Below are 12,037 nucleotides of genomic sequence, written 5' to 3' on the forward strand. Positions count from 1 at the left end.
TATTCCATGATTTAAGCAATTGTTGTAGATGCAGAAGGTAGAGAAAGGTCATTATTAACTTCTACCAGCAGTTCAGCTTCTTCCGTGTTTTATGAGATGCAAGAGAGGCTGGAGAACAATGCACAAAAGAGAAAAAGCTCACCGATGGCTATTTTATTTTGTTAATAACTATTAATAAACTGTAATAATAACCATAGCAACGACAACAGTCACAACACGGATCATACACGGAATAAAATTAAAACGGGGAAGTTTCCAATCCCGGTCTGTGTAGTATATCTATGTTTTAATACATTTAAATTTTAAAATACATGTAAGGTATTGAATATTGATAGTGTTAGAGATGGTAGTACAAATTCTTTATATGTTCAGCTAGAATCATAGTAGATTGACAGCTGCTGCTAGTGGAGAGAGTGAATGAAAAGGAGGTGTCACTCTTTATATTCTTTATAAAGAGGACACACGGTGAGTCTGGCCTGTCAGTAACTGGAGGAGATAAAGGACTTAACACTCCTCCACCTAATGTTGCAGCTTCAAAGATCACTCATTTTATTAACCAGCCCCACCCACTTATAAAAATTAATTTTATCTCACAATAATAATAGTGTTTATAATTGAAGCCATTATTTATTATTATGTCTTTTTCTGTTTCTATTGTTTTTTCTGTGTTTACTGCTGTTAATTAATAAACTAGAACTTATACCAATGTAAGGTAGAGATTAGGCCACTCCAATAAGATTCATAGTTTCCCATTACAGAGGCGGGCCTGATGCGGGCGGGCGGGTTTGTTCATTTTCATTAAATTTATTCATTATCAGCTGTATAAATTGCTTGTATAATCAATGAAAAACCGCAATAATGAATAGCGATGCGGCCCCATGCGGGCGGGTAATGGGAAACAAGGAATCAAATTGGAGTGGCCTTAACAATATGTTATTGATAGTGTTAGAGATTAGCAATATGTGCAGTAACAATCCATCAGCCATTGAGCATGATTATGCTATAAAATAAGAATAAACTGATAATAATTATTCTAATTGTGTAGTATACTATACCTGGGGAATCTTGTCTTCGATTCCTTCTGAGGTACCAAGAGTTGAACTCAAGGAAACCTGTAAATTGAATAAACCGATCCCTTGGTATAACCCAGGGCCCTAAAAGTTTAAAATTACATGTAAGTATAAATTCTGTTTTAATATACCCAAATCAATGTTGCATTTGATCGCAGTGTACATAGTGACGTACGATAGAGTTGAAGCCCAAGTACCGATGGCAGTATATAGCAGTGTGAGGTTCCCTAGAAATGGACCAATAAAAATTAATCAAATAACAATTCATTATTTTCTTACGAAGACAATAAAAAAGTTAAACAATGTCATGAATAGGTTTCGAAATGACAGTTCATGTATGCATAATTTATGGATACATCTGTTTTTGTACAATCATACACACACAAATCATACACTGAATTTATGTGTAGGTATGTGTGTGTACCTAAACTGTACGCATAAATTTATTTTGTAAAAAGTACATACTCTTAATTTTATATGTATATATTTATTCTATTTACCGAATTCCTCAATTATTATTAAAAGAGGAATTACTCCAGTAGCAAGAGACAATATTAAGGAGTAACTGGTCGCCATACAGGAGTGAAAGGAGTCCACCTCCTCTTGAAGTTCTTTAGTAGCTTCATTAGAACTAGTGCCTACAAGAAACAACAGAAAGAAGTAGAGTGTCATTTTTGTAATGCTAGTGTCTTGTGGTCAGATTACAGAGATATGCGGGAGATATACGTGTATGCGGAGTATGTGTGCGTGCGTATGTATCAATTATCCCTGGATAATTAAATTAGATTATGCTGTACATTATTTAAAATTATTAAAAATAATAAGTGTCCATAACAGGTACATTTTGAAGACATTTAAACTTGTTTCAGCATTAAACCATACACTATGAAACTTGCTTCTGGAAACTTGTGACATGAAACATCTTTTATACAAGAGTACAAGAGTCAATGGAGCCTGAAACAGTTTCATGCAGTTAAAATTGTCTGGGAATGTCTGCAACATGTTTCATAAAACAAGTTTCATGGTGTAATGTACAGTAGCCTAAAATGTACCTATTATCATATCAAGCATACTCATCAAAACTATCTGACAAGTAAACTCTATCATTAACTTGTGAATAGCACAATTTTCATTGCATATACAGTACTGTACTTCTAAAATTCAGTATTTTTGTTACTATACAATAGTGATTGAAATAAAACAGAAAACCAACAACAATGGTATACGTACATCAGCATAACTTAGCAAACTATGATAATACATTGAAATAGCTACAAGGTTTACTAACAGCTACATGTTTAATTTGATAAAGACTATACATATGATAAACAACCACCAAAGACAAGTTTAACTGACCTGGTTACAAGAGAGATTAGCCTGACTGGACAAAGAATGGCTGACTTGGCAGTTCACTAAGAGACAGCTAAAACTCGTCAACTCCTCTACAACTTACATTCCATGCAGTTGTACCTTGATATCATTTCATACATTCCATGCAATCTGATGGTGCATTAGATTACATATGAAATCATTGATGTGCAAATGTAAATTGTGGAGGGGTTGACAAATTTTCTAATAATAACTATCATTATTAGTTCATTCAGGAGTCCATAATGGAGGGGGCATGATGATCACCGTGGAAATAACCAATTAATAATAATTAATTTATAACTAATTAATTTATTATCATTATTAATTAAATATCTGTATAAAAGAGTGGCAATAAAAACAATACCAATGAATTATTATTATTATTATTATTTACTTCATCACACACCTGACACCTCCTCTTTGACATTAATTAATATTACGATAACTTTAATAACTAGTAATAATCATGATTTTTAACCTTTATTAATTAACATCTTGGAATTTCTAACCCTTAAAATGGCGGATCAACTGAAGAGAATTCTATGCTCAACTTGTGCAAGCACTTTACTGAGAAAAGAAGCGACTGAGAGTGACAGACAATCTTCCCCTTCATTTTTAACTCGGCCAGTAGAAGATAAAGATAAGGAACAACCTTCAAAACGTCCAAAATATTCATCACCACCAGATTCACCTCCACCTCCTCCCCCTGTGTGCCAGTACTGTACAGGGCTACTCTATGACTCAGTCCAGTCTGATATAGTCAGTAAAGTGGTTGATGAGCTTAAAGGAGAGGACTATGTGGGTCTGACTAGTTTCCAGCTATGCATCAGTCTCCCCCAGTCCCTGCTCCTCCATCAGAAGCTAACAGAACTAAAGCTCTGCTCCAAACTACCGCAATATTCCAACGCTTTTAAAGACTCTCTTAAATTCAAACTAGCCAAAGAACTCTCGCTAAGATTGGGCCTGTCCTCCGAAATAGATTCTCCTTTTAAGATATCTTTACTCTTCACTCACCTCCAGACAGAAGAGGCCTATGTCCCTTTCCTGAAAGAAAGAGGCTGTACGAAAGTAACAAAACTAAGAAAGCAATCAAAAATAACATACACTCACGACATTGTTAATAAATCAGTCGATGGCTTAAACGACAAAGAATTAGATAAGTACTTTCCTGATTCTCTTCCTCATCTCTCCACTCTAACATCAGTAACAGTCCAGCTCTATCACAAGCCAGTCTTCATTGGAGGCCGTTACAATAAGTACTCTAGGACCCTCCCTCAGTCTCCTTGGGTTATTGACGGAGTCAAAAAGTCCGAGTCTTCAATACAGGAGATGCTCACTGGAGAAACTGAGAGGATTTTTCGACCCGACACAATCAAGTTCTCATCTTCAGGACGTGAGGACATTGACGTTAGGATGTTAGGAACTGGTAGACCGTTCATGCTAGAGCTAGTCAACCCACGACTCCTTGAGTATGAGGAGGAACAGCAGGAGCTGCAAGAAGCCATTAACAGCAGCACTGATGAAATATCTGTGAGGGAATTAAAAATGGTTGACAAAAAGACTAGCTCTATCTTAAAAACGGGAGAAGAAGAGAAAGAGAAATTGTACTCATCTCTGATATGGACCAGTCAATCCATCACTCCACAAGACTTGGTTTTCTTAAACGAGGTATCTAACCTGACGATAAGCCAAAAGACTCCGATAAGAGTCCTTCATCGAAGGTCTCTGGCAACAAGACAAAGACTCATCTACTCGTTAAAAGCGAAATGGATCGACTCTCATCATTTTCAATTGGACCTCTCCACACAGGCTGGTACTTACATCAAGGAGTTCGTTCATGGAGATTTAGGACGGACTACTCCTAACCTGTGTGGCATGATGGAGGGAAGAGTTGATATCATTGCACTGGATGTGATGGAGATTAAACTGAAGTGGCCTTTGTGAACTCAAATAAATAAATAAATAAATAATTGAAAATAATATCATTGATACACTATATTTTATTATTGTTGTTATTATTATCATCTTTTATTAAGTGATATTTTTTGAAGCAGTTCGTAAGCCTCATCTTCTAACAGTTCGGCCTTTTCAGCTAATAGACTCTAACACAAAAAAGAAAAGAAATAAACTTTGCTTTTAATAAAAGAAATATTGTTACTAACCTGAGCAGATTTGATCAGTTTCCCAGCCTGCCCAACATACAAGTGTTCAATTAGTTTAGATAAATCTGAAGGAGAATACTCAACAAGATCCAATGGTGATCTAATACCAGCCTGGACCAACTGCCTCGCTCTACCCTTTAAAGTAATAAACAATAATAATAAACAATAATAATAACAATAATAATAACAATAATAATAATATCATTGTTATTGACTTGTTTCATTCCTGGTATTTCCATTAGAGACAACAGATTGTAGCTGACGGAATATGACAACTTTTGAACTATTGGAGGGAGGAGAAGTTTGAAAGGCCATAACTCAGGTAACTCCTGGAGAAGATAAAAAACTAATGAAAAAGGAGACATACCTCACTCCCTCTCTCTCCCTCTCCCTCTCTCCCTCCCTCTCTCTCCTACTTCAGTAAAATGAACCAGACAGGACGAGTGGCTACAGGTCTGCTGTACAACACTCTGTAGGTATCCTCTACTGCAGCCGAACCTGCTAGCAACCACCCACACACCATCAGTACTGACACTGGCTCTCAGTAAAGAGTACAGCATCAAACCAACATAGAACCTTATGTATACACACATGTCACCCTCTGTCTGCATGGGGAGAGAAGGAATAGTTATAATTAATGAAGCACTAAATAGCATTTGAAATAACAGGTTTATAATATGTAGTTCAATAGAGATTTAGTCCTCAGATAGTTATTATGAAATATATTCACCATTTTAGTATTCCTTCCAGTATATCTACCTGCCAATACTCCAATACTGATATTGTACAGATCAGCAACTCTCTCCTCATCTGGTGACAGTCTTGAAACCTTTCATGAGGTAAATGAAGAAGCTATAACTTCTAATAGTTCCCTACCTTTTCAAAGTAAGCCTTCCAGTCTGGTTTAATGGACTGTATGAGAGAATTAGGTACAACAACAGTTAATAAATGAAGATCATTAGTTAATATTAGATTAGACTGAGCAGTCTGGAGTGACTTGTATACTGAACTGGAATCAGACACAGTAATACAACCTGTGGAGAGAGAGAGGGAGGGAGAGAGAGAGGGGGGGTGAGTCATTTATCATAATGAATACACAAGTTCATGTACCTTTATGTACTCCTCTCCCAATGTTAGTTATCTCATAATGCTGTATCTTCTCTCCTTCTCTCTCTTCCTCTCTCAGTGAGATAAGCTCTGAGCTAGTTAGACTGGAGATGATATCATTGCAATGTTTCTTTAACGAGGCCTCATCATGATCTTGAGAGAAGAGTAAAGTACACTGGAGGAATGGACTAATGTCTGAGGATGACTTCAATATCTGATAACAAAGAATAAATAAATAAATAAATAATATTCTTACTTTCAAAGCTATTAATGAGAGGATCAGTGATGTGAATGGTTGCTGGTTGTCAAGAAGAAGGCAACTAGTACACTTATCACATGGTTTCGACAAGACACTGAGAAACTAAAAAATAAACATGTAAATATATACATGAATCTTCAATACTCACTCTCGCTTCATCTTTCGGCTGCAGTATTACGATACTTTCTCCTTTATCACATAAACCTGATCGTCCTGCCCTACCGGCCATTTGCTTATAAGAACTGAGACTAATGAAGTCCTGTCCAATGTACGGCTGACGAATGATGACCCTTTGCAAAGAGAGCGTTAACAGGAATCAATATCACATGTATTATGATGCTGGGGCTGCATTAAAGTGGTGTTAAAGTTGCGTTATACCTCCTGGCTGGTAGATTGACCCCAGCTGCAAGTGTTGAGGTACAAGTAATGACAGAGAGTATCCCCGAAGTGTATCCTTCTTCAATGACCTTCCGCTCATCACCAGTTAATCCTTAAGAGATAAAATAACTTCAATACTTTTAGGAATCAGTTCAAACTTTCTACACAGCATAAGGACATCAATATGTATCAGAAAATGTAATAAAAACTTGGGATTAATTTGGAGCCATTTTTTGGAAAAAAAACCATGGGCTATAGCCTTGGGTATTTTTCAGAAATTGGCATATTTTTAAAATGTCCATAATGTAGTGTTTCTAACCGGAGTGGTGATAGGCTATGCCATAAGGTAGAGTCTGTGCTAGTACTGGACACAGACCAGCTGCTTCAATACGCAACTGCTGAATCAACATCCTACGCTCTTTCTCCTTGGTGGATTTAGCCGATCTAAAAAATTGTAAATATTTTAAGAATAAGTATCACAATATTTCATTACTTTGGTAGTCCTTTAGAAATCATGAGGGCAACATTCTCACAATTCTTTTTAGTGGAACAGAATATCAAACAAGACGACGGACTCACTTCACTAACTAGACCAACCAGTTGATCAGGATCAACCTGTTTTAAATGGGTGTGGTTAAAATCAGCCACACCCTCTTTTAATAACCTTATTTAATGATCCTACTATACGCCTTTTAAATATTGGTTCAACGCCCGAGGTTAGGCCTTCCCTTCGTCCAATAGAATATATTGATTGACCTAATTTAATATATTCATTGAGTTCAACCTATTAATAACAATAATAATAAATCATTAATTAATTACGAACTGGTCTAAAGTTTCCAGTAAATAGTTCTGCTCTCATGAAAGAAGCAATTTCATGTAAATTACTCAGTGTAGCACTCATCCCAACCAGCTGGACACTAACTGGATAAAAGAAAAGTAATACGGTATAACCTCCTCCTATTGTGGACACTGAAGGACACCTCTATAATGAGGAGGGGTAGTATCAGTCCCAATACAATAGTAATGTGTATTAATGAACCTCTGAAATAAGGACAGGTTCATAATCAGGAGCTAGGGTATTATTGGGTCCCAAGGTGTCCGGAATAGACAGGACTGACTGTACATGTACAGTATTACAAACCTGATGTGAATAGCAGTTTAATGATACAGGATTCCAATACTGCTCCTCTCTGACCTCCTCCTATCATGTGAAGCTGATTAATTACAATTAATTAATTATTCATTGATTAGATATTAATTACCTCATCGATGACAACCAGTCCAATTGAATCCAATCTATTGATTTCAATTAATGAATTAATTAATGCATTGCCCTATTAATCATAATAATTGGATTTTTACGATTTTTAAAGTTGCTCCAAAATCGAACAAAAGTCCCTGTACTACAGTACAAAGTACAGCTGCAGGTAAGGTACCTTTTCAATGGTGGCAATAAAGATGGTGTTCTTCTTTCTCTTCCTAACAGGTGGTAGTCTTCCCTTACTTGAAGCATATTCTTCAACTGCAAAGGAAAGCTCTTCAGCGAATGGTAGCAACTCCCTCACCTTATAAAAGACAGAGATCAAGAGAGCAACAAAAAATAAAATAAAATAAATCTATACTGAACTGACCTTCTCCTGTACTATAGATACATATGGCAGTATAAAAAGAACATCTTTATACTTTAACATTATCTGCTGGAGTATGAGTATCTCTGCTACTAGAGTCTTTCCTCCACTGGTTGGGAGGGAGTATATTAAATTATTACCAGCTGCAACACCAGGAAGACTTAGACACTTATTCTGCCAATCTGTAATAATAAAATAAAATAAAGAAAGGACTCACTCTCTCTACTGATATCTTACCATACAGCTGCTCAATCCCTCGGTTCTTTTTGAAGCACTCCTGGACGGTTAGTGGAAGACCATAGAATGTTCCGGAAGGATAGACATGAACCCTATCTTCTTGTACTGTGAAGTGATTGTCCTCAGTGGCAGCCATTTTATCAGCGGATTTATTATGAGCCGAGCTTAGGTTGAAGCTGCTTAACTCGGACATATTAACGCCCTCCAATAATTTATCAATTTCATTTTCGTTATCATCTTTAGAAGAAGAGGAGGAGGAGAGATCTGATGGAAATAAAATGTCACGGAGAGGTGTACTACAGGAAACTGTCGGATCAATGTGTTCCTCCTCTCTCTCGCTATCAATATTACAGGACCCAGTAGCTAGCGAGGGGTCTGGAACACTAATGTCCGTATCAGACCCAGAATGAGTAGTTTTATTGGTCGTTTCATCACTCAGTGAATCAGAGAACCTTTTCCTTCTCTTTCGTTGCTGCCTAAAAACAAAAAAATAGTTTTTAAAAATTATGCACATTGATTGATCATTCAGTCTCTCTCCTCCTCCTACCTTTTAAGACTTCCCCCATATTCATAGTACATTCTATGATTCTAATGGCGGGAAATTACGCGGGAAAAATAACAGACTCACATGGAATCTATGATGGAATTTAAAAATCAAACCCCACCCTTTAATTAATTTTGCGTGGGAGGCTTCATACTTGTTGTGGCCACGCCCATTTGTGGTTGAGCTCCGCCCATTAATAGAAACACACCTAACACAGGTTAGCTAGCTGGTTAGTTACAGTTGGCATGGAAGGAGAAGGTAAGAGAGAACGGCTCAGTATTGGTCGTATCTTTTACGCTCACGGCCTCATGTGTGCCAGCTACCCGCTACCAGCACTGATCTGTGCAGCCTTCATTGTAATACTGTGCAGGTAAACCACTAATCACCAAAATAATGATAATAATAAATGTTTCTCTTTTAGTCTCCCATTCTTTGTCACTACATCAGGTGATGTTAATTCTCCTAAAGGCTGGAGATCCCCCTGGTTGAACTATCGTAAGTCGCTGGATAAAGGAGGAGGGGAAATGGGCGGAGTCAGAGAAGAAGAATGGATTATTAATAATGCTTCATTAATGTCAGTTAGGACACCACAATGGGTCAGTAAGAGGAACTAATCGTACTTTAATAATGAATACAGACTAGCCTTTATATAATGGACACTGTGTCTCTGTTATACAGAGGTGTCCTTTATGTGGAGGTTATTTTATACAGTAAGGAATGTACTCCATTTCTATAGTTCCTGGGTCTTCCTGAAGTGATTGTCTATCAGCTTTATGTTCACACTGATGTGGACTGTGAGCAAATGGATGCACTATGTCAACGGTCTTTCTACAGACTAAGCAAGACCACATCAGCCATCATGCTTCAGTCCATAGAACAGGCTGACAAGTAAGGACCAGAATGAGCACATGTACTTGTTCAGTAGCGGTAATGTATGACCGGGTTTGAAGGGTTTTTGTGAAGATTCGTAGAATTGAGTTTCATTTTACATGTACATTGTAATACAGTATTAAAGAGTGGTAATTCTATTCTGAACCTGTTACCCTGAAAACCCGTACCAATGATACCGCTGTACCTCATGGTGGCTGAATGGGGAGTGGAGGAGAGGGTGGTTACAGTTAGTTTAGCTAAAGTTGTTACAGATTAAGATCAAAGGTTGTATCTCTAGTGAAAACTATTGGATGTTATCACTTTTTCTCTCCTCACCTTTTTCTCTCACCTTTCTCCAGGTCTTGTAGGTCAGTCCTTCATCCTGCTGCTGTGAAGTTTGCTCGTATCCTTAGCAACAAGGACACGCCCCCTTCATCATTCTCTTCACTGATCCTGTCTCCGTTACTTGACTCAATGTATCAGTGAGTAATGAATAACTAATTAATTAATTAATTAATTAATTGCTAGTAATTAAAAGGTTATTGTAAAAAGGGTTAATAATTTCTTCTCTTTTTCAATGTAGTGAGACAGATCAGTTGAAGCAGTATAATGATATTAAAGATAATCTCACACTACAGACGATTAAAGGTGATATAGTATTCTTTTAAAAATCAATTTTATATATTAGTCAATTAAGGAAAAATTAGCGCCCAACTGTTATTATTATTATTATTATTATTATTATTAATAGAGTTGCTGTACGGCGGTTTCTGGGAGGAGAGTCACCTGAGAGGTCAGGAGAGCCCTCACTCACTCTCTCAGCATCGTTTCGCCTTTTCCTTTCTATTTAAACCAACTGCCGATAATTTCCATCAGTTGAGGGCGTGTCTTGATACCCTGGATGGGGCGTGGCCATTCAAAAGACCGCCAGTACGAATATTCACTAAACATTTCTACTATGAATCTGATCTGTCACTCAGTGACTTTGCACCTTTACTGTTCCTCTATTCAATCGTGTTCCTATACATAACCTTCTCAGTTGGTAAGCTCCTCCCACTATTATTAATTTATTATTATTATTATTATTATTATTATTATTAGGTAAGATAGAGTTGGTTCGTTCAAAGTTAGGACTAGGTTTTACAGCTGTCATTACGGTGATATCATCACTAACAATGTCACTGGGAATATGCACCTTCTTTGGACTTAGCATCACTATTAGTGGCAGGTATGGAGGGTCTATATTACAAGGACACTTTATGTTCAATTACTTCTCTTCTCTTCTCTTTAGTGAGGTCTTTCCATTTGTTGTGGTTGTCATTGGTTTGGAGAATATTTTGATAATAACTAAAGCAGTTATATCCACTGATCAAGGACTTGATGTGAAGCATAGGTACTGCTAATGTAGTCCAGCCTCTCTGGAGGTGTGTGTGTGTGTATAAGTAATGTAATACCTGAGGACTGAGATATCTGCTTGAGGTGAAGCTGAGGGCAGATATCAAGGGACTCAGGTATTACATTACTGATACTCACCTCCAGACACACACACACTGGTCACTACACATGTTACAGCAGTTATTGATATTTCTTCCTTTTACAGGATAGCTGAAGGTTTAAGCAAAGAGGGGAAGTCCCTGCTATATAATTTATTAACGATATTGTGTCTCGTTATTCTTGGGATGTTCACTTTTAATTACGCAATGAAAGAATTCTGCACCATAGCCCTAGTGGGGATACTCTGTGATTATTTCCTCCAGATGGTGTTCTTCACCACTGTGCTCTCCATTGACATGAAGAGACTAGAGCTCTCCGATTTAAAGGACTCCGCCTCTCATTACCATGGCAACCAGCAGGTGGGCGGGGCTGCTAAAGTCCGTAGGGTCGCTCGTAGAGATAAAGTTAATAATTTTCTTGTCCGTGGTCGCTACGCTCAGAAGTTTATGATTGTTGTTTTGCTGGCGTACATGACTTCAGCTTTCTCTAAGACTGAGGTTTTCAACTCTATCGTTAGTTCTCTCACTGATTCATCGACTCCGCCCAGTGCTGGACCGGCCCCGCCCACGGGACCTGTAATGGGAGGAGAAAGGGGTGGCGCTTCAAAGGAAACCACTCAACAGCAAGACAATAAAGAAGGTTAGTGTATGAATGAATTGACTCACTGGTTTTTGGTGGTTGTAATTTTGGCAAAATATTGGCTGTTCATGCTGTTATTATGGATTCCAATTTGCCAAATTCAATCCACCAAATTTTAAGACTATTGTATTATGTATAATTGAATTATTTTTACTAATACAACCATCAATCAGGGCCTTTCAGCCCTTCCAAAAATTGTTTGGAACACAACTGAATAACTTGCTTCTCATCAGTCAGTCAATTCAATCCTTTAAATAGCAGTTAAACTATGTGAG

General features: G+C 37.4%; 3 protein-coding genes across 3 annotated transcripts in view; 2 read left to right on the forward strand and 1 right to left on the reverse strand.

Annotated features, from left to right (window-relative positions):
- Positions 1-2,943: 2,943 nt before the first annotated feature.
- On the forward strand, positions 2,944-4,442 carry LOC100640428 (putative tRNA pseudouridine synthase Pus10). Its single transcript, XM_003389743.3, has one exon. The coding sequence runs from the start codon at positions 2,958-2,960 to the stop codon at positions 4,383-4,385; it is 1,428 nt and encodes a 475-aa protein (XP_003389791.1). The 5' UTR covers positions 2,944-2,957; the 3' UTR covers positions 4,386-4,442.
- On the reverse strand, positions 4,423-8,869 carry LOC100640556 (helicase POLQ-like). Its single transcript, XM_020002147.1, has 20 exons — positions 8,763-8,869; positions 8,216-8,691; positions 7,982-8,160; positions 7,787-7,915; positions 7,613-7,684; positions 7,492-7,564; positions 7,174-7,271; positions 7,012-7,131; positions 6,841-6,962; positions 6,667-6,791; positions 6,348-6,459; positions 6,118-6,259; positions 5,967-6,071; positions 5,714-5,924; positions 5,480-5,637; positions 5,334-5,432; positions 5,020-5,208; positions 4,819-4,932; positions 4,604-4,738; positions 4,423-4,543 (listed from the first exon to the last, which is right to left on the reverse strand). The coding sequence occupies exons 1-20, from the start codon at positions 8,792-8,794 to the stop codon at positions 4,463-4,465; spliced, it is 2,772 nt and encodes a 923-aa protein (XP_019857706.1). The 5' UTR covers positions 8,795-8,869; the 3' UTR covers positions 4,423-4,462.
- Positions 8,870-8,953: 84 nt separating this feature from the next.
- The window catches only part of LOC100640683 (sterol regulatory element-binding protein cleavage-activating protein-like), an 8,026-nt gene continuing 4,942 nt past the window's right edge, over positions 8,954-12,037 (forward strand). The window contains exons 1-9 of the mRNA XM_020002145.1: positions 8,954-9,129; positions 9,181-9,355; positions 9,496-9,647; positions 9,989-10,111; positions 10,213-10,277; positions 10,381-10,671; positions 10,731-10,857; positions 10,921-11,022; positions 11,230-11,762. Of these exons, the coding sequence (XP_019857704.1) occupies positions 9,005-9,129; positions 9,181-9,355; positions 9,496-9,647; positions 9,989-10,111; positions 10,213-10,277; positions 10,381-10,671; positions 10,731-10,857; positions 10,921-11,022; positions 11,230-11,762 (1,693 nt within the window). The 5' untranslated portion in view covers positions 8,954-9,004. The remainder of the gene's footprint in view (positions 9,130-9,180; positions 9,356-9,495; positions 9,648-9,988; positions 10,112-10,212; positions 10,278-10,380; positions 10,672-10,730; positions 10,858-10,920; positions 11,023-11,229; positions 11,763-12,037) is intronic.

Source organism: Amphimedon queenslandica, unplaced genomic scaffold, assembly GCF_000090795.2.
Source record: "Amphimedon queenslandica unplaced genomic scaffold, v1.1 AMPQUscaffold_12971, whole genome shotgun sequence".
Taxonomy (NCBI): Eukaryota; Metazoa; Porifera; class Demospongiae; order Haplosclerida; family Niphatidae; genus Amphimedon; species Amphimedon queenslandica.